At 54.7% G+C, this 21,967-nt stretch overlaps 1 protein-coding gene across 1 annotated transcript; it reads right to left on the bottom strand.

Annotated features, from left to right (window-relative positions):
- Positions 1 to 6,986: 6,986 nt before the first annotated feature.
- On the bottom strand, positions 6,987 to 11,856 carry LHX1 (LIM homeobox 1; the record flags this gene model as incomplete). Its single annotated transcript, XM_082328155.1, has 5 exons — positions 6,987 to 7,366; positions 7,781 to 7,946; positions 8,565 to 8,842; positions 10,009 to 10,235; positions 11,687 to 11,856. The coding sequence occupies 5 exons, from the start codon at positions 11,854 to 11,856 to the stop codon at positions 6,987 to 6,989; spliced, it is 1,221 nt and encodes a 406-aa protein (XP_082184281.1).
- Positions 11,857 to 21,967: the final 10,111 nt, after the last annotated feature.

The raw sequence follows: 21,967 nt of genomic DNA, 5'->3' as shown, positions 1-21,967 counted from the left end.
TGAAAGTCACGGGTTGTTAAAATATTTCCCCAACAGAGTCTCCTTCTTCGCTGTTTATTCTCTCTCTTTTGCCTTTCACTTAGCAGGGTAATTAAATCAGACTCCCAGGCTCGGTTTTAATTTCTGGTTCACATGCCCTCAAACCACGCTGCCGTGGTTTGGACTCACAATCATGTGGGGGAATATTTGTACAAAAATTGTATCAATACATTTTAATTTAAGACGATCATGAAAGCCTTTTTATGCATCACGGTATGTTCTGTAAAACCCTCTGCCTGTTGATAAACTATAAGCAGAAGCCATCAAATTAACTGACATAATTCCTTTGGCATTTTTCCTCTTAATTTTACTTTTTATTTACATGCTTATTTGCTAAAATGGAAATAACACCCTAACACAGAACAGATAAACAAGTGAATTTTGAATAGTCTGTACTCCAAGAAAGCACTTTTAATTTCTCCCACTCAGCTGCTTTTGCTCCCGTGTATTTGTGGCGCCTGTCATCTTTTAGGAAATTGTCAGATTAGATGGTAGCTTTGGCAGTGAAAGACCATATCATCCGTGTGCGTCTGTATAATTACAGGTTATTAATACAAATCCATTTTTCAGAGCGTTTCTCTACTTCAATATACAAATAAAGAACGGTGTTGGAAACGCAAAGCCATTCAGACACCACCACCGAGGCATTCGGCGCTCGTCCGCGTCCCCTCCTGCCTTCGGCAGCTCTCGGCGCTGGGTCCCCGCCGCGGCGGGCAGAGCGGCGGGGGCGAGGTGGGCTGCAGGCACCGCTCTGCGACGGGATTCCCATGGAGATCCACGGGAATCACACACGCCACAGCCGCCTCGACTGAATTTAATTGAATTGCATTATCAACGGCAGAATTTGACCCATATACAGAGGACTGCGTGCTGTCCAAAAATAGCTACAAGCCGGCGTTGAGCTCATCTTTCCAACATTTTGGCTAGCAAATGTCATTTTCCAGACCAACCTTTTTCATTTCAGTCATAGTATTTCATCTTAAGATTTTTCTTTTTAAATCAGCAACATAATTTGTCAGTGAAAAAGAGAAAAAAAGAAGAGAAAAAAATGGGGGAGAAGCAGAAAAGAGCACACATAAAACCTATCCGCTTAAACAAATTACCTAACAGGAAATTTAGATTACGTACATAAAAAACCACACTCCTCATAAATATTTATTACTATTTTTCTTCCGTGTTTTTATTTACTTGAGTATTTCTGATGTTCCTAACCCATCACCCATTCAAAAAATGCAATTGTTTTAAAGATTTAATCAACCCTTAATTGTTCTGACATCTACAAATGTAATGAATACAGTGTGCCTGAATAGATGCACAGCCTAAAGATGCTTCCAGCAGATAAGAGTTCTAAAGGCCACCCAGAGACAATTTAAAAAATAGAAGAAAGCCTTTCGAGATGGAGCAAAAATCTATTTTTCATCCACAAAAAAACCTCCCGGTGCAATCCCCATGCGTGCGCTCCCCCGTGCAAACGCCAGCGCGCAGCCGTTCTGGAGACGCTACGCAGGCCCACGCGAGGCAGCCTTTGCCGAAAGCTTCGCTCCCAACAACCCACCGCAACACCTCGGCGTGCCTCTCGCTCCGGCTCCGTGGAAGTCGGGGGGGGGGGGTTTCCAGCTCACGTTTACAGCCTGCGCTGCAGGACGAGTCTCACCCCATACAGAGACCTTGCAACAAAATCACCCTAGACCTGTCCTGCAAACTTGGGCTTCCTCGATTAGCAAAGTCTTTCATTCCAAACCACGTGAGATACCGTCAGCCTCTTTAAAGGTTCAGATTTTGCAGGAAGCAAGCTTGTATTAAAACCAATCAGGAAAAAAATCTAATTCTTGCAGTTGCCAAAAATGCTCTCTAAACAGCGCATCAAATGTCATCAAGGCAGAGCTATTCCTGAATTTGAAGACAGCCTGTAACAGAAGACCTAAGAGAGACCAGGCGTGCCCCTCGTCCCCAGCGGCGTTATGGAGAGGGCCAAGGGGATTCTCCGAGAACCGGACCGTGACGCACACAATAAAACCAGCCGCGGGCGTCGCATTCAGCGATCCCACGCGCGAAACGGTGAAAACGCTGCAGGAAAACCAGTCGCCCTAAGAGTACCCTTACCATTCCAGTTACGGTAGTCCCAAGTGCAGAGCTTTAGTAATTTGAAGGTCAGCTAACTGGAGGGCCACGCTGACTCTCCAATTTCTGCATTGCAATTCTGCGTTTAATGAATGAAAAACTCTCAAGACAACAACAAACTCCGCTTTCAACGCATGACCCCCTGCTCCATAGCCAAAAGCACCACAAATACTATTGAAAAAGAAACAGAAGATAGCAATCCCAGGAGGATTTATAATCAAAATATATTTTGAATGATCCCATTCATTTCATTTATAACTTCACGGATATTTTGTTGGCATGAGGAACGCTGAGCACCCCAGTGCCATGGCAGACACAAAGACTTTCCAGAACCTGCTCCAGCATCACAATTCCCTGTTCCCAGCTCAACAGCGTCGGCAGCATTTAAGGATATGTATCAATTGTTTCATCTTAATATATGTGAATTTATCTGCTAGGGGTAGTAACAGGAAGGGAGACTGCAAACGCGTATATTTAATATTGTAAGAACATGCAAAGCTTAAATACAACACTCTTGTTCAGGGAAAAAATCCAGACTATGGCAAAAGGAATCGTTGCTGGGAGGACGCTGCCTATCTGCCACTTGCTAGGCTGGCAGAAGTACGCAAATCACCACCGATATTTTTAAATCATATCTGTGTACAGATTTGTACCGCGTACCCATCGCTCAGCATCCGGGCACATATACGCATATTAAAATAATATACATCATTTGTCTACAAATCATACTTTCAGTACATTCTTACTGCTGGGGTGCAGATCTTTACGAATCCCCCACCGTTCGCCAAGCAAAGGCCTGAGTAAATGGACGCCAGCAGTGACCGAGGACGGAGGGAAAGGGCAGAGAGGAGCATCACGCAGCGACGGCGCGGTGGGCCGCGGCCCGCAATCAGCTTGGGCCAAAAGCAGAGTTGTTTGGATGCTGAAAACTCACGGCATTTTACAGACACTCTCATTAGCCTCCAAAATATCTCCTTCATATAGATTAGCTCCCTGTGAATAATACTTACAATATTTGCCTCGCACCTTTTTCCTAGTAAACGGTAAATGGCCTTACACGCGGGGTTGGCACAAGTCTTCAGCCTCGCACATTTAAACACCGAGCCTCCCTCGTCCGTGCCGGGAGGGCGCGTACCGCTCTCCCCGGCCAACGCCACGGGCGCCATCCAAAACTGGGTGAGCGGAGGTGGGCCTGCGCGGGGTTTAACCTCACCGGGCTGCACCTTCTGCTGGGACACAGCAACAAGGTGAAGGTCACCGAAACCAGCAGCAGCCGAGGAAGAAAAGATCAAAAGAGAGTAATTACTTCTAAAACCGCTTTTGAAATGACATCGCACCTACGTATAGTTGCACACACGTCACGTCCATGGTTCTGCAGTTACAAAATTAACACACACGCGCAAAATCCATCCACGCAGCGCACATCTTCCAGGCCCTTCTCCTGCAGACCTCTATTCACCCAAGTAATGCTCCTGAAGTCAATGGAAATGCTCTTGTAAACAAGGACTTACAAGAACCCAACGTGACAATGATTTCAAAAGGAGTTTTGACTGTGCAATTGTTGCTGGATTAGGGTCTTCAGAAACACCGAGCTCGCTCTGAAGAGCACAGAATTCAAATCTGCAAAGTGCGGGGGCCTCCAGAGCGGATCCCGGGAAGCACTGAAGGACAGGCTCAGCCTCGAGTATGGGAACGGCTCCTGGGCTCCCCCCAAAGATGGGCAACACGCCTACGGAAGGGACGGAGCTCGGAAAAAAACCACGGGCTCTCCTCCCTCCCTTTTATAAGCCACTGACCTAAACTGAACCGTATCACATTACTGCCTAAATTAACACAGAATAAACTGCACAAGTACCTCGGTACGTTAAAAAAAAAAAGAGGAAAAAAAAGAAAGAAAAAAAAGGGGAAAAAAAAAAAGAAAACCCACTTGGCAGCCATGTTTTCTACAAAATAAGCCTATTTGGTGAAATTCTCATTTAAAATAATTGATTCAACAATAAAACAGCAGCATAGACCAGAAGCGCAAACAGCAGTATTTATCAATGGCACTTGCCCAGATAAGTAAAAGTTTGTAATAAATAGATCACCCATTACTTTGCTTATATAAATGCAAAACAGAGCAACAAAACAGAGCAACAATACAAAAGACAAATAAATGAGTTAGACACGGAGTCCGTGAGTTTAAGAAGTCTCCCCTGTATTTAATAAAGCATGATTTTTTTTTTTTTTTTTAGAAACACTAACAGATCCCTTGCAGATAGTTTTTATCTTTATATTATTATATAAGACATTTTGTGTTTAAAGTGAACTATTGCTTCATCTAGGTGGCCCCTCTGCTGGGCATAGAAACTAGGTTGCGAACAAAATAAAAAAAAATCACCATTGGAAATTACAAATCATACAACTTTAAAGCATTTTGATCTTTTTTTGTTTCCCCCTCAGTCCAAAGAGAGAAAGGATTGAATCGCTGGGAATGCAGAAGTCTGCGTTTTAGCGTAAATTTCTGTGCCTACGTAAAATAAAAAAGCAGCCAGCCGGAGTCACGGTTAGTTGAGAGACGAAGGAAAATATGCAATTATAGTTCATCCCATTCTATGAGCTCAGCAGGTGGAAAACATTTAAACCAGTGACTTGTCGGAACCGAACCTAATTCTTTGCTTCTAACCCAGGCCAAAGTCCTCTTGGAACGAGTGAGACTTTTGCTTTTGAAGAACTGAGCATTTGGGATTCTGCAATCGTTTATCATTAAAACATTAAATCTGACATTTCACAAGGTTCCAGGATTTTTTTTGTTTTGTTTCACTTTTCTCCAAGAAAATCAGTATGTATCTAGTGCAAAGTATTCTCCCCCGCTGCCCTGCAGAGAACTTCATATATAGCAAGTGCTATCAAACAATTGACTTTGTATCAGCTCTAAAAAAGGATTAAAATTACTTTCATGACATTGAGGTTATGCTGTGTTCAAAACCATCCAATTGGGGGGGTGGGGGGGAGGAAAAATTACCTTTGGAGAATTAATTCAACTAAAAATGGATCAATTAAAAACCGTATCTTTGCAAGTTTTTTACATTTACAATACATTTTTGCTTATGCATAAAATAAGCATTTCGAATACGTCGTCTCTTAGCACAGACCGAGAATAGGTTAAGATATTTAACAATTTGCTTAGTTTCCAATTTTGAAAGGTAACGCAGAGCGTAACACGCCATTTCTCCTCCAACAACCGGGGCTGCGGATGGAAGGAAAGGCTGGAGCGTCACTGGCCGCTATCCGCACCGACACCAGGGTTTCCACTTCCACCAAAGCAACAGAGCTATACCGGATTATCGGTAGAGTGGATCGTTCTTTCTCAGGGCTATTTTACCCAAGAGAATCCATTTAAAATTGCTTCAAACATCAAATGAAACACGAGTTATCTAAACATCAGATTTTCTAATTTTATTAAAAACGCACAAATTTTATCCAACATGTTTTCTTTCATACAGTGAATGGTCTAATATGCACTGGAGGTCACACAAGCTTAGGTTTATTAGAACAATAAAAGACATATGAGAAATTTAATATATAAAGAAAAAAGTAGCAGCTGTTGACTGCATATTTGACCATAAAATTTAAATATTTTGGACTTTTATTTTAAAGACACAAAAATAAAACCTGTGTGGGTCTATATAAGTCATATTAACAATTCCATGAATGTTCAACAGGACTAAAAATTAGCAAAGATGTTTTTTTTTTTTTTTAAACCTTGTAACACTTTTTAAACACCTTCTCGGGTTGCTGGTGCAAAGCACCTTACAGTATTTGTGCTATATATTTACTTTATTTGGCAACTGTCTGGGTTTCGTGGGGTTTTTTTTCTTTGCCTTCTGTAAACAACACCTTTTACAAACTAGCACAGTGAACCACAAGCCCTGCAATCTGTTAGAACATCTACAGAAAAGAAAATGAACTATTTTGGTTGGTTGCTCAAAATATTTTGCTTTTGAACAAGAGGTTCTAAAACAGGATTTATTAGTAAAACATTGAACTCCTGAATTTAACATTAGACGTAAACAGTTGACTGTTTTTAGTTCAATAGAGTCTTTTTGTTTAGCTTTTCTCTCTCTGTGAAGGTAGAATACTTTTTGTTTGTTTGCTTTTTTCAAGTCATTTTCGTTAGAGGTCTGGGTGGTGACCTTTGCTAGGATGAGGAGGTTTTGTACGTGTAGCTTTGTGAAGGTAGAAGAGTTGGTGCTGAGGGCTTAACATTTAGTATTTGCTATTTAGGAAAACAAAACAAAAACAAAGGAAAAAGAAAGTTGTCCCACCTGATAGTCAGCAGGCTGAAATGGCTGAAGCTAAAAAGTTTCTTGTTGTCGAACTTTCTGAGAGACAAAAATGAACAAACAAATTCATAATGCCAGAACCATCCTTAACCGGGAACGCTAGAGTTCTTGAAGCTTTTTTCCCCCTTTTCTTTGACCTTTCCTTCATTCAATTATTAATTTTTTAAATGAGAAGTTTCTAAGGATTGTGGCTCTTAGGATGACATCCAACAGGGTAATCAAACTTACGCCATCCTAGGGTATGGCAGCACTTTACTGTACAGCTTCACCAGTTTCTTTGTCAATGGTACAAAAAAGTCCCCTTGCTTGTTTGATACAACCATAACCTGGAGATTGTCCTGGTCTAGAGCAAAGCTTGCCTTGGAGCGATTTGGATTCAGTTCGTTCCCAAGGTAATATTGTCTTAGGGCAGGAGAGATGTTATATTTATTCATTTCTGTACACCGTAACAATAAGCAGACTAGATGATCATCACTTACTTAGACCCAGTTTGTTTTAAAGCTACCACACAGCTGCTTCATTCATTTCTGGTGGATGTGACAAGTGATTGCCGTAGTTAGCACCACCGTTGACGGATATCGAAGAAAATGGAGGACTGGGGCCAAAAACTTCTGCGGACATGGAGTGCAAGGACCCGGGCAGGTTGGGTTCGGGGCTGGGCGAGTCTCCGGGAGGGTGCGACATGATGTCAGTGAAGCGCTGAGCCTCACTGGAGGGGTGATGTCCGGGCAGGGGGTGATCCATGGCCCCCAGGGGAGTGCCTGACGGCCCCGAGGAGGGCACGAACGGGAGATCCACGGGTGTCTGAGCTTGAGATGAGGGAGGTCCTTGCGGGAAGAAATCGTAATTGCTTCCAGGGCCGTAATACTCGCTCTGATAATCTGGTGGACAAGGAGAGACAGAAGGAAGGTAACACACACACACACAGGCGAAGCAACCGAGCAGAAAAGACACGAGCGCACGCTTTCACGGCGGTGTGCCTCAAAATGTCACCCGGAGCCCGCTGAACCCGAGGGGTTTGGAAACGTGCTCAGGGCCGAGACCAGGGACCCCCTTCCAGCAGAGCCCCCGGCCGGCAGCGGGGGCACCGAAACCACACGGCCGGGCCTGCCAAGACGCGTGGGTCCGGCAACGGCAGGGCAACGACCCCCGCCGGGCTCCGGGGGGCGAGCAAACCTCCCCCGGGGTGGGGTGGGGGGAACCCCGCCGGCGCGGCGCGCTGGCCCCGCGGCGGGGAGCGGGCACGGCCCCGCGGGGGGGGCACGAAGGCGAGGGGGCGTGGGAGCGTTACCCACCTCCGTAGAAGGAGAAGGGCCCGTTGGGGATGAGCTCCCCCGGCTCCAGGCGGTCCACCAGCGGCCGCATCCTGCGGGGGCTGCGGAAGAAGGCGTGCCGGCGGGCGCCCAGCGCGCTCAGCTGCTTCATGCGCCGCTCCTTGGAGCGCCGGTTCTGGAACCAGACCTGGGCGGGCGGCGGGAGAGGCACCGGTCACGGGAGCCGCGGTCGCGGGTGTCCCCGTCCCCCGTCTCCCCCCCCCCCCCCCCCCGCCGTCTCTTTTGGGGGGTGAGGGCGGGCGGCCCTGCTCCGGCGGCGGGAGCGGCCCCGACCCCGCGTTACCAAGGGGGCCGAGCCCACGCGTGACGGCGGCCCGGGCGCTCCCCGCCGCCCGCAGCTCGCCGGCTGCAGGTCAAGAATGATTGAGTTAATTCTTATTACCCTGACAAGATTACTCCTAATTACCCTCACACTGAGACTCTCCAATCTAACCTCGTCTTTAATGGTCCTTTAACCCCCCATTACCCCCAGCGCTGCGGGTTTATAAACCTTTTAATAATTCCAGCGCATTGTCATCCTTATTTATCCATTAACCCCTCACATTTATGGTTATTAATTTCGAGACCATTTACAGCTTCTTTAGGACTTTCTAAAAGCAACCCGCAGCTCTGCCCCTGCCCACCGGCCGGGGCCGGGGGGTGCTGGCCCCCCACCATAACGATTTCAAAGGGCGGCGGGGCTTCCCGCGGCCCGCAGCGGGCCTGGCCCTGCCCGGTGCCCGGTGCCCCGGGGGGGCCGCGGTACCTGGATGACCCGCATGTTGAGGCCGGTCTCCTGCGCCAGCTGCTCCCTGATGTGCCGGGTGGGTTTGGGGGTGGCCGCGAAGGCGGCTTTCAGAGTCTCTAGCTGTTTGGCTTTGATGGTGGTGCGGGGTCCCCGCCGCTTGGCCCCCAGGTTCTGGTCGTCGTTTTCGTTGCTGCCCGTCTCCTTGTCGGAGACGTTGGCGCTTTCCGAGTCCTTGGCGTCGTCCTGGGAGGGGTCTTGGGAGTCGGGGGACAGGCTGGGGTCACTGCCGGTGGTGGCTGGGCGAGAGCAAAGCGGGTCACGCTGAGCCTGGGGGCGGCCGGGGGGCGACAGCGACCGGGGGGGATGGGCCGCGGTACGGCCCGGGGAGAGGAGAGGGGAAGGGAGGAGAGAGAAGGGAGAGGAGAAGGGAAGGGAGAGGAGAAGGGAAGGAAGAGGAGAAGGGAAGGGAGAGGAGAAGGGAAGGGAGAGGAGAAGGGAAGGGAGAGGAGAAGGGAAGGAAGAGGAGAAGGGAAGGAAGAGGAGAGGAGAAAGAAGAGAAGGAAGAGGAGAAAGAAGAGAAGGGAGAGGAGAAAGAAGAGAAGGGAGAGGAGAAAGAAGAGAAGGGAGAGGAGAAAGAAGAGAAGGGAGAGGAGAAAGAAGAGAAGGGAGAGGAGAAAGAAGGGAGAAGAGAAGGGAGAGAAGGGAGAAGAGAAGGGAGAGAAGGGAGAAGAGAAGGGAGAGAAGGGAGAGGGAGAAGAGAAGGGAGAGGAAGAAGGAGAAGGGAGAGGAAGAAGGAGAAGGGAGAGGAAGAAGGAGAAGGGAGAGGAAGAAGGAGAAGGGAGAGGAAGAAGGAGAAGGGAGAGGAAGAAGGAGAAGGGAGAGGAAGAAGGAGAAGGGAGAGGAAGAAGGAGAAGGGAGAGGAAGGAGAAGAAGGGAGAGGAAGGAGAAGAAGGGAGAGGAAGGAGAAGAAGGGAGAGGAAGGAGAAGAAGGGAGAGGAAGGAGAAGAAGGGAGAGGAAGGAGGAGAAGGGAGAGGAAGGAGGAGAAGGGAGAGGAAGGAGGAGAAGGGAGAGGAAGGAGGAGAAGGGAGAGGAAGGAGGAGAACGGAAGGGAGAGGAGAAGGGAAGGGAGAGGAGAAGGGAAGGGAGAGGAGAAGGGAAGGGAGAGGAGAAGGGAAGGGAGAGGAGAAGGGAAAGGGAGAGGAGAAGGGAAAGGGAGAGGAGAAGGGAAAGGGAGAGGAGAAGGGAAAGGGAGAGGAGAAGGGAAAGGGAGAGGAGAAGGGAAAGGGAGAGGAGAAGGGAAAGGGAGAGGAGAAGGGAAAGGGAGAGGAGAAGGGAAAGGGAGAGGAGAAGGGAAAGGGAGAGGAGGAAGAAGGGAGAGGAGAGCGGCTCTCACCCCACAGAGAAGCCGGGGCTGAGCGCATCCCTGCCCCGCATCGCATCGCGCCGGCCGCGCTCCCTCACCTGAATGCAGGCTGTTTTCTTTGGCAGTATTGCTGTTATTTAGGTAATCTTCTTTGCAGACAAACTTGTTTTCGTCTATGATGTAGAGCTCCTCGCCGGTGGAGAGTTGCTTGTTACACATCATACACGTAAAACAGTTCAAGTGGAACACTTTGCTCCGCGCCCTGCGGACCAGGTCGCTGGGGGAGATGCCCTGGGCACAGCCCGCGCACTTGGTCCCGAAACACCTGCGGAGAGAGCGCGGGCAGCGGTCAGCACCGCCCGCCCCGCCGCCGGGCCCCGCCGCCCCCCGCGCCCCCCGCCGCCGCCTCCGCTCGCCCCGGCGAGCCGCACCGCTTGGCCACGCAAAATGACATGAAAGAAAGCAGCCCTCCACAGCCTTCCCAGCCAGCGAATGCCTGAAATGGTATCTTTAAAAAAAAAAAAAAAAAGAAAACAAAAAACCAAAAAACCCAAAAAGACCCGATCTGGGCAGAGGACGAAGTGCTGAGGGATTAATTCAGCACCGGGGCTGCCTTGTCCGGGGCTCCCCCTCCGCGCCCCGACACACCGATTAACGGCACTCTAATGAACACGAAGCAGAAATTCTTATATTAAGAATTATTCCTCGGCCACGGCCGCGCACCGGCCGGAGGAGCCGCCGATACCGGCTGGGCCGGCGCCGGGGAGCCGAGGCTCGGGGCCTCCAAGCGCTCCGCTCCGGCCGGGGCCGCCCCGCGGGGCTCCCGGCAGCCGGGCCCGGGGCTGCGCCCGCCTCTGCCCGGGGAGCGGCGGCGGCGGCGGGGCTCGGGGCAGCGCTGGGCCGCCCGGGCGGTGCGGTCGGTCCGCCGGCGTGCGGCGGGGGCGGGCGGGAAGGGCTCCGCGGCCGCCCCCGCCCCGAGCCGGCCCCTGCCGTTGTCGCCGGTGTGCGCGGCCGGGCAGGGGCACCGGCGGCCCGCTCCCAGCCCGGGATTTACTGCGGTGCCGCCGCGGGCCGGGGCCCGCCGGGATGCGCGGGGGAAGCGGCGGCGAGCGAGCGCGGGTACCCGCTCCCCCCCATCAATCGCCGGGGGTGTCGGGGGGGGTCCGCTGCCCTGCGGGGGGGCTCGGCTGGGTCTGACGGGCGGCGCTGGGCCCGCGGAGCCCCGCACCGGGCCTTCCCCGCCGGGGCGGCACCGGGCTCCGGGCGGGCTGGGAAGAACGCCGGGCTCCGGCCCGCGGATGGCCGCGGAAAGCCCCGCCGGGAAGCCCCGGCAACTGCCGCTGCTGCAGCGGCGGCGGGGTGGCCCCCGCTCCGCAGCACCGGGCCCGGGACGGCCCCCGCCCGGCCCGCACCGCCCCCGCTCCCGCTCCCGCTCCGCCGGTCGATAGTTTCGATGCAACTTTGGGGAACGGGAGCTCGGCCGGTGCCCGCGGAGAGCGGCCGGGCCTCGCCCTGCGGGCCCCGACGGGGCGCCCCTTCCCCGGGCCCGACCCCCGCCCGCCGCACCGGGAGCAGCACCGGGAGCAGCAGCACCGGGGCCGGGGGGGTTTGGTGTGCGCGGGGGGGGGGGGGGGAGGGAAGAGGCGTTTGTGGGTCACACCAACAACGGGGGAAAACAACAACAACAACAACAAAAAAAAAAAAAAAAGGGAAAAAGGGAGATGAAAAATGGATGCAAAGGAGCTGCGGCTCCGGGCAGGGGGGTCCGGTACTTACCGAAAGAAGTCGTTTTTGCAGTAAAGCTTGCCTTCTCGCGAAAAGCATTTCTCTGTCAAATTGCATTTACATTCACAGCACTGAACACACTTCACATGCCAAGCCCTGTCCAGTACATTCAACAAAAACCGGTCCAAGATCGGCCTTTTGCAGCCTGCACAGTGAACCATTGTCTTTGGTTATTTCTGAGAGTGGGGGTATTGGTTTCCCAGATGTCAAGCAAAAAAAAAAAAAAAATTAAAAACGGCAAAAAAATTTTAAAAGACGACAACACCGGCGTAGGTTTGCTTTTTTTGTGTGTGTGTTTGTTTTAAAAGCCTTGGAGAAGTGAAGGAGGAGAAAAAGAAAGGGAGGAAAAAAAATCTTCGTTCGAGTGTCCTAGGAGGGATACACAGGAGAAACCACCCACTGCCCGAGGAGACCAGCGCTTCGACACAACCGCAGAATCCCGGCCGCTACCAACCACGACAGCAACAACAACAATAATAATAATAATAATAATAATAGTAACAATAAAACAACAACGACTATAAAGATCGGCGCTCATAAAAATTAAAAAACAACAATTAAAAAAAAAAAACCGCCAAAAAGCGAGCGTGATGAGTTTTTCTCAGGTCTGAGGTAGAGCAGTCAGGAGTCAAAGTGCTTTTCCCAAAGAGAAATCAAAGGAGGAAAAAAAAAATAAAAATAAAAATAACAAAAGGAGACATGGAGACCCGACAGCGGTCAGAAGGGCTTGGGCTGCTGCCGCGGCGACATGGCCCTACGCGCCGCGGAGCGGGCCGCCGTCCTTACGCGGGTTGGGGGGGACGCTCCGCAGCTCCTGGCTCCGTCCTCTCTCCTCTCTCTCTCCTCTCTCCCTCGACGTCCCGGCGGCACCGTCGCGCCCGGCTCCTACCTACCCCCGCGCACCGCCCTGCGCGCTACCCGCGGCGGCCGGCCGCGTCCCCGCCGAGCCGGCGCGGCATCTCCCGGCGCTGCCGGCTTTTGTTCCGCCTCCCGCGGCAGGGGCAGGGGCAGCGGGCCGGGCCGGTGGCGGAGGGCAGGGCAGGGCAGGGCAGGGCGGAGAGCGGCGCTGCCCGCGCCGTCCCGGCAGCGCAGGGCGCACCGCATGTTCCCGGCAGCCCCGCGGCCGCAGCCTTATGCACCGCGCCCAGACGTCACCGCTCGCCCCGGCCAATCGCCGCCGCCGCCGCCGTCCCCCGACCGCCCCCCCCCCCCCGTCCGTCCCCGTTCCCCCCCCCCCCAGCTCCGCGCCGCCGCCGGACGGGGCGTCCGCGCCCCTTTATAGAGCCGCCGGGGCGAGGCCGCCCGCCTCCGCCCGCACCCGGCCCGCACCGCGGAGGGACGGACGGCCCGCTGCCGCTCGGGCCCGGCCGAGGCGCGCCCTGCAGCGGGTAGGTGTGCGGGTGCGCGGGCTGAGGCGGCGGCGGCGGGGAGGGGTGGTGGGGGTGGTGGTGGTGGTGGTGGGGATCGGCACCCCCCGTTGGAGTCTGGCACCCCCCGTTGGGGTCCGGTACCCCCCGTTGGGGTCTGGCACCCCCACAGGGTTACGCATCCGTTATAGGGAGCCACCGACCGGTTCCCGCCGCCGAGCAGCGGAACGGTTCGTTGGGAATAAGCGGCGTTCAACGAGTTCCCGGTTTAACGCGGGTTTCCCCCGTGATAAACGGCGGGCCCCGAGGGCGCGGGGCGCGGAGCCTCCCGCCGGGCGCTGCGCTGCGCCTCGCCGAGGGAAAACCCGCGACGGCTCGACTTTACCGGGAGAAAAGGTGCGGAAAGGCCGGGCCGGCGGCCCGGGGCGCTCCGACGGCCCCGGGCGGGGCCGCGCCGGCGGGGAGGGGGCTGCGGGCCCCGCTGCCGCCCGGCCGCCGCGGGCAGAGCGAAGCCTCCGGTAACTTCGCAGTGATTCCGTTGCTCGCAGCGCCCGTCTGGGGCCGATCGGCACCGGCCGCCGCTGATGTACTTTTTATTTCTTCTTTTTTTTTTTTTAGCAAATAAAAATGCATTTGCTTTTACCTTCCAGGGGCTCGGTCGGTCGCCGGGGCGGTTAGGAGGGACGTGATTTCCCTTCCCTTCGCGCTTTGCTGCCCGGCGGGAGCTGCCGCTCCGGGGAGGTGTCGCCGCCCGGGCCCCGGTTCCCCGCCGGCCCCTCCGCGGCGGAGCCCCCGCTCTCACCTTCCCCGCGGGCTGATTGATCTGCTGGCGGGGAATTAGGAGGGCAACGGCGGATTAATTGACCTGAGGGTGCCCAGGGGTTACACACACGGCTGCGGGCGCGGCGGGGCGCGCACCTTCCGCGGCCGCGGCCGTCCCGGGAGCCCGCAGCATCCCCCGCCTCCCCGCGCCCTTCCCCACAGTCCGCGCCCTCTTTCACGTCTGTTTTCCTCGTCCTTGAGGGGAGGGAAAAAACCAAAAAAAAAAAAAGTGGGGGAGGAAGAAATTGGAAAATAAAAAGGCAGGAAAACGGCAGGAAAATCGGCTCGGCGCCCTGCCCGCCGCTCCGGCCCGGGGGCGGACGGGGCCGGCGGGGGTGCGGAGCCTGCCCGGGCCGGGAGAGCCTGCGGGGCAGTTCCCGGGCCGAGGCATGGCCTCGGTGCTCCTGCGGGGCTTTAAAAGCGCCGGGGCTGCGTCCGCGATTTGCTCTCCCCCCTCCCCAGGTCTCCCTGTGCCCCCGGGTCGGAGCCGGCCATCACCGCCCCGTCGGGGCCGCGCACCGGGGCGCGCAGGGCTCTCCGCGTCCCTGCCCAGCTGTTGGTTTTGCTTTGCCTCCGCTTGCGGGGATCAATAGAGCCCCGGGCACCCCCCGCCCGCCCGGTCCCCCCGCATATGGGCGGCTTCTCATGCGGAGCGGAGGGGCCGGGGCGGCCCCGCTCCGCCGCCCGGGAAGGCGACAGCTGTGGGCTGCCGTCAGGGGACCGCTTCCCTTTGACCGCGGGCCCCGAGTGACATGTGTTGGTGGGGATGAATGAGGGGAAGGAGATGAGCATCTTATGTCCATCAAGCACCAGTTTTTCACAGCGATTTTTTTTTTCTTCCCCCCCCCCCTTTCCCAGGCGTTAGCGAAAGCATCTGGTTATCCCCTGCCCCCTCCCGCCCCGCCGGCTCCGCGCAGGGCCCGGGGACGCCGAGGCGGGGACAGACCGCTGTGCCCCCCCCCCTCCCCGGGCTGCGGGGGGAGCGGACCCCGCCGGCCCCGGGTCCCCGCCGCTCCGGGCAGCGCTGATTCCGCGGCGGGGCTCCCTGCCCGCCCGGGCACACGCAAATCCCCCCGAAACCCCGCTCCGCAGAGGCAGCAAGCGCACACCGAGGGGGGGCTGCTCCCCCCGGGGCGGTGGGGACCGTGGGGTGCCCTGGGTCCGCCTCGCCGCCCCCCCCCCGGGGGGACCCCGACTCAGCGCAGGCGTTTGGGAGGGGGAAAACGCCAGCGCTGTTTCCAGCAGGCTCCGAAAAGAAAAACTCGCCGAGCCCGGCCTCCCACGGGCCTCCTCTGCCCCGCGGGACAGGCGTGTCCCGGCGTGGGGCACCCACGGAGCCTGCGGGGAGGGGGGAAATAATCCCCCCCCCGGCCACGGGGCTGGTGGGCACGGCAGCACCCGGCCTGCCGCCGCCCCTCCGAGGGCAAATGCGTCCAGGATGGGTTTTTTTTGTTTTTCATTGTATTTTGCGATTCGCCCGGGCCCGTTCCCGGCCGGGCCCAAGCCCCCAGCGCCCGCGGCGGGCGGGGCCGAGGCCCCCCGTACCCGGGGAGAGGCGGCCGGGGCGTTTCGGAGCCGAGCAACCCCGCCCGGCCCCGGTGCTGAAAAAGAGGGAAATTAGAAGAGTAAAAAAAAAAATAATTTAAATCTAATACAGAAGGAAAAAAAAAAAAAAAAGGTCCCTTTCAGGCGAGTTTGAATTTGCATTTTATTGGTGTCGTTCCCGTCTTTTTAGTTAAACATCACCCTGTTTATCATCAGCCTTTCTACACCGCTGCGCTCGGTAATGGGATTTCTCTCTCCTTTACGGGGCACTGGTGCCGTACGAAGCGGAGGCCGTCCGGGGCTGCGGGCAGAGCTCCGGGGGCCGCGGCCGGTGCGGTGCGGTGCGGTGCGGTGCATCCCCCATCCCCAGCCGCTCCATCCCCCGGAGCGGAGCCGAGGAAGAAACTTCCCTCCCGCCTGGGCACGGACACTTTCTTTGCCGTGTCCGCCCCCCGGTAGCACTAAGCTTTCCCTTTTCCCCCGTTATTTTTAAATTATTTTTTAAATTTTCTTTTTTCAACGTTTCACAACGCCCGCGCCCGGGATGGCTGATGCTACCGGGCTTTGAGCGACCGGCGGAGCCATCAGAAATACGTCGCGAAGTCGCTTCGTCCCCGCGGCCCGGCAGCATCCCCAGACGGGGGGGAGGCAGCTCCGAGCCCCCCCCCCCCCCGGCTCCGACCCCTCCGCATCCCGGCTTAACGATGCCCGGGACGGCGGCGGTCGCGGCGGGTCGGAGCGGCCCCCGCCGTCCCGGGCATCGCTGGGGGTGGGACAGCAAGGGGACACCTTCCCCCCCAAACTTTCCCCCGTAGGAAAAGCGCCTCCGCCTGATTAAATATATATGCGGCTAATGCACTAAACAAATATTGAAGTTAAGATGTAATTAAGCCTGTAGAACATCCCCGCGCAATAAACCCGTTGCTGGACAGGATCCATCGCCAGGTTTGTTTTAAAGGAGCTTGGGAAAAAAAAAAAAAATCTTTAAATTATGTATTAGAAGTTCCCAGTTTATTCTGCCACACTCGGGTCGATGCTGAGGGTAAACACGCCCGGGCGGTCCCGCACCGTGTCCCCCCCTCCCCGGCTCCGCTCGCTTTTCCCTTCTCCTATTTATTTTTCGGCCCCCCTCCCCCTTGATTAGCCCTCCCGGGGTTCCTTCCACGTCGCTAAATGTTGTCGCTTACACTCAAAGCTCATGCATTGTTTATGGGAAATATAGTTAATAAATAATTACAAATCCGAGGTGTGCGTGCGTTTGACTGAGAGCTGCCGGCGGAGACGGGAGAGAGCCCGGGAGGGGTCGGCGGTGGCCGGGGGGGTCCGAGCCCACCCGGGAGCGGGTCCCGGGGGGGGGGGGGTCCGCCGTGGCCGGCCGGGGGTCGGGGCGAGCCCGGCGGGGGAGCCCGGGTGCGAGAGGGCTGAAGGGGGGGGATTCTTCACGTTGTTAAAGAGAGAAAGGGCAGATAAAAGACGAATAAAAGAGAAAAGAAAGAAAAGTAAAGAGGTGGCGGGGGCGGGGGGAGACTATAAAAAAAGAGGGTGAAACAAACCCCAGGAGGATGCCCCGATCCCGGCTCATCCATCTTCATTGTCTCCGTGTGTGCAAAAGCAACTCCAGTATAAGGAAAAGCCACTATCAAAGCCATGGCTTTATTTTATATCCTATAGATCAGGAGGGAGGCAAAGCTTTATTTTCGCCCAGAGACAGATATTTTATTTCTCTCTTACGGTTTTATGTGTGAGAGATGTCAAAAAGGTAAAATAGATTGCTAATGCATAGGCAAAACGAAGCTGTTTTGGCATGCTCTGTGTCATGAGGTCTCCCAGGGAGAGCAGGCTGGGGATTTAGGGCTGATGGGAGACTCTGGGGGATTTCTGCTAAAACATCTCTCTCCATAAATTCAGCCGCATGGTCAGCTCGATAGGGAGAAGGAGTTTTAAAGGGGAAGAGTTGGAGCGCGGCGGGAAGGCGCGGCGGAGCGGGGACCCCCGCCCCCGGCCCCGGGGGGCTCCGTGCCTTCCCCCCGCCGAGCCGGCGGCGCAGAGCGCCCCGGGCTCCTCCCGCCCTGCCTGTGGGCACCCGTCTCCCCCAACAGCCCCGCTCCAGCGCACTCCTCACCCCATTTTATCCCTCCCCCCCCCCCAAACCAGGCGGCCGCCCCCGATCGCCGGTCCGAGCCCATCGGCGGGGGCCGGAGCCGCAGCCCCGCCGCCGCAGGCAGCCGCCGCCGCCGCTCGCTGCTCCGCATCTGCCTCGCCGCCGAACCCCGGCAGCGGATTTGCAAGGACCTTTTTGCAAAGTTAAAATATATCTCCCCAAGCTGCAACAATTTTCATACTTTTTGACCTCGGGGATTTACTTAGCACGTTAAGTTCAAGGCTCAGAAGCCCAAGGCTATTACTCACTTAGGCACTCCCACCACCAACACTTTTCACCACATATTTTATCATTTGACTTCCTGGCTTAAATTCATGTTATGGCAAATAATGGATGGTAATACTTTCCCCCTTCCCCATGTTAATTGTCTTGTCTGACAACCTCCGCATTTGAAATGATTTAAAGCAAACAACGGTGCAGCGAGACCAGGAGACAAACCGGCACAAAACATCTGCAGGAACCCTGCAGCTCCGGCTCTTCCCTGGCAAGTTGGTGGCTGGCTCCGGGGCCCGGATCCAGAGCACAGCCAGGCCCCCCCAGAAAGCAGCGCCCACCTCTTGCTGGGGTTTTTGGGGTGCTAAGGCACCTCCTCCCCAGCGCCCTGCAGCCCCCAGGGCGCCGTGCGACCGCGCTCGGCCCTGCCCCGGGCCCCGCCGGTTTTGCTGCCCGAAATACCGCTCTTCTTGAGGTGGCTGAAATGGGGAAACAAAACAGAGTGCTATTTGCAAATTAAAAAAAGCAAGGTGTAGTTGATTAGCAAATTAATTATTTCAGTACCCCCAGGATTATATTGTTTTTCTAAGTTCTGTGGGCCTGTGTAATTTACTAATTTCACAGTCACTGAACTTCCCTGGGAGTGAGAGTCAATCTCAGCCACCTATCTCACACGTACACGCGATTTTGTGCCGAGGCAGCGGGGCTGTCGGCAGTGTCGGAGGGAAGCGAGTGCCCAGACCTTCCCCCCTGCTCCCGCTGCTGACCTGCTGCGTGACTCTGCGCAAATTCTTTGTTTTTCTTGTTTCTGAGGGTGGACAGTACCTTCCTACCCAGCAAGAACCTATCTTCCTGCTTAGAAAGGAGGAGCTGCACGGACTTTCCTCTACCGAGCACTGTCACTGGCTTCCCGTACACGTACAGAAAAAGGGCTGCTGCATTATTTGTCCTTTACAAGCAGCTGGAGAAGAAGGTTCCCGATGTCAGAGGTTTTTTGGCATCAGCAGAATGTCAGCTTTTGGTGTCTGACATCACCGTCACGCAGAGCATTTGAGAAAAATAATTGAAATCAAAACAAATAGGACTATCCCAATAAAATACAGGGACAATACGCCTACACTGGTGGGAAGCCAGCACTGCCCTCTGCCTACCTGCTGCAGATGCAGGAGCAGATCTCGGTTCGGGCTGATAAAACAGCATCACCTGGACCAGGTACCACAGCACCACAAACTTCCCTCGCCGCTTGCGAAAATGAATCCAGAGCTCCTGGCTGTATTTATATCTGTCTGCTCAGTCGCGACCTCTGATTAATCTTCTTCTATATATAGATTCTGTAATTTGATACCACGGTACTATATAATATCCTATGTCACACCCTATTTATATAGGCTTCTATTTTAAGGCTTCTGACAGGACGTGGAGGCTCTGGCCAGCGTGCCCTTCTTTCTCCCCGCTTTATCATAGGCCCATAAATTGAGGCAGCTGGGTTTATGCAGTTTGAGCCCAACAAAGTTCCCAGTTGCCGGGTGCCTGCAGCCCAGTACAACATTTTGCCTGCCTGGGCCAGGTGGGCAAGAGCCAGGTAAAAGGCAGACGCGGCGTGGGAGCCCGTGGCTCAAAGTGCTCGCACGCCCCTGCACGGCAAGCGTGGAGGCAATTAAAGAGGTCCCTGGCACACGCCAGACAGGGCTTGTTAGCACTGCACAGCACTGCGCTGCTCGTGACACCTGAGCTACTAATTGAGCATCTGAGTCTATAGGGTCACCACTGCACTGGCATGAAATGGGAGCATTGCAGTAAGGAGATGTGGCCAAACATGTTAATTTATAAAAAATGCATTTTTAAAAGCCCTGTTACCTTCTCTTTCTTTGTACAGCAGTAAGTGATGTTCTAAGTTTGGCTGTACACATATGCAGCTTATTTCACCACTATAGCAAGGGTGTGGGATGCACAGCCACAATCCCATTACTCTGAAATGCATCAATATACCATTTTCAAGAGGATAAAAAAACCAGATCATTTTGTTCTAGAAGGTGAAATTTCACTCGTTTCAAATAATTTTTCCAGGAGAAGCCCGGGGTAGCGCTCAGTCCCCGCGAGGGCCCTGCCTGACGATGCCCTGCTGTCCTCTGCTGCGCTCCAGGACGGGTCCCTCGGGCAGGGCAGAGCCGCACACCGGCATTAACCAAGGACCAGATCTCCATGCTCAGAAGCTCACTTTAAAAACCCCACATTAGTTCTAAAAAAATCATTCCTCAGTGTCATCGTTGCTCATATTCCAGCTGGGCGCGGAGATCCTCGCCAGAACGGCTGTGCCGCTGGGGCAGCGTGGGAGGGCAGAGGGCAGGGAGCAGCTCCTCGAGGGTCACCCAGAGACGGGCGCAACCCAAATCTCCCAACTCCCACGCAGATATGCAGCACCCTGCAGACTCCATCACCCCTCAGCTCCCTTCCTTATCGTGTTGCCTGGTGGATGGGGACCCTCCCCACTCCAGACCCCGTCTGCGTCGCCCTCCCCAGGACCGCTGCAGAGGGCTGGATGAGGCTCCGGAGTCGGGAAGCACCGGAGGGGCTGTCTTGCTCCGCAGGGCATCGCCTGCGCTGGAAACGCAGTCCCACGACAGCGTTATCACTCCAAAGCGGCAAAAATGTCATGCGAAAGGCTGCTCACCTCTGGCTTTGTGGTGCCACGGTCTGAACTGGTCTTTTTCCCATTTGGTACTTTGAACGCACGGTTATTTGTTGAACTCCTGGCAGCAGGCTGTTAACATCGCACGTTACAACTTCTCACGTCAGCTGCCCCCAGAAGCACGCGCGCACGGTGCTACATAACCAGAATAACTAATCAGCCAGCTGGGGAGACATCGCCCCGCTCCTCTCCTTGCTGATGGCCTTTCTTGAGTTTGTCACTCACGAGTTACCGGGCACCGAGAAGTTCATATCAGCCAGGTCCCTGTGTGCTCTTCTCATGTCTCTGTATCCACAGGTGAAGGTGGCTCCGGAGAGCAGAGGCCGATGCACCCAACCCCGAACCAGCGCAGCCGCGAAGGCACGGGAGCTCGTGTTGCTTACAGACAAGTAAACCTTGTTTCAGATGGAGAGTCCCTTCTTTATCCACGCTTCCTTCGGGAGCAACCCCAAACCCTAGTGCACAATTTTATGAAGTATGTTTCTCCCGCCTGTGAAATTACGCCGCTCTCACTGATAACAATTATCCGAAGGAGCTTTCTGTGCTGATCTGCCTCGTGCTGGGAGCACGGCGATGTCGTGTGCATATGAAAATGGAAACTGCCCGAGATGGTCAGACTCAGAAACTCTGAGTCTGCAGAATTCCCTACCAATGTGTTTTTTCAGTTGTTGAAATAAAATCTTCATTGCTGTAATTAGTTAATATTTGTAAAGCCTATAAGATTCCAGAATAAATGTTAATGATAATGAAGACGGCTGGTGAGAAGACATCACTCCTAATGATGTACGATTTATTTCCTTAAGGGTGTGCTAATAAACAAAACTCATTTTTAAAATCTGTCACATTTATTCCACATATGCTCTCAGATCAAATAAGTTACTCTAACCACAGCATGGTCTTCTTCTCCCCTCTCTGAAATCTCTCATTAACACTCGCCGTGCGGGGCTGTTGATGACAAGGACAAGCACCCGGCCAGCACCCTAGATATTAAAACCTGTTGCCCTCGGTCCTGGCCTGACAGCCTGCCCGCTGCCAGCCGGCGGGGCCTCCCAAGGGCCGCTTAACCTCTGCGAAGAAGCTTGGGCGTTTGTCCTCGTCCTGACCCGAGCTTTGCAGGTACTCCCTGGACAGATCTCCGAGTCCTGGATCAATGGCATATTCTCAAACCAACGTAAACCCACACCAAATTTTATGTCCGTAGGCTGTTGTCATTTCTCTTATAAAACCAGAGAAAGCTGCCCCAAAGCTCGTGAAGGAAGGGTCAGCCTGCAGCGTTTGTAGCAGCTCCGTCACCGTGGCGTCTGTGCACAAGGTAAAATGCAGCGGGAGAGCGGAGCCGGGCTGCGTGCCGACCGAGCTCTGCGGGCGCCTGCCGTGCACTGCGCATAATCTCTGCTCACTGCCGTTCCCTCGGATGTCTTTACCCAAAATCAATAAGGTGTTAATTTGAAACAAATCTTTTCTGCATACCTGCA

This window comes from Platalea leucorodia (assembly GCF_965183815.1).
Source record: "Platalea leucorodia genome assembly, chromosome: 16".
Taxonomy (NCBI): Eukaryota; Metazoa; Chordata; class Aves; order Pelecaniformes; family Threskiornithidae; genus Platalea; species Platalea leucorodia.
This window is presented reverse-complemented; position numbering and strand designations above follow the sequence as displayed.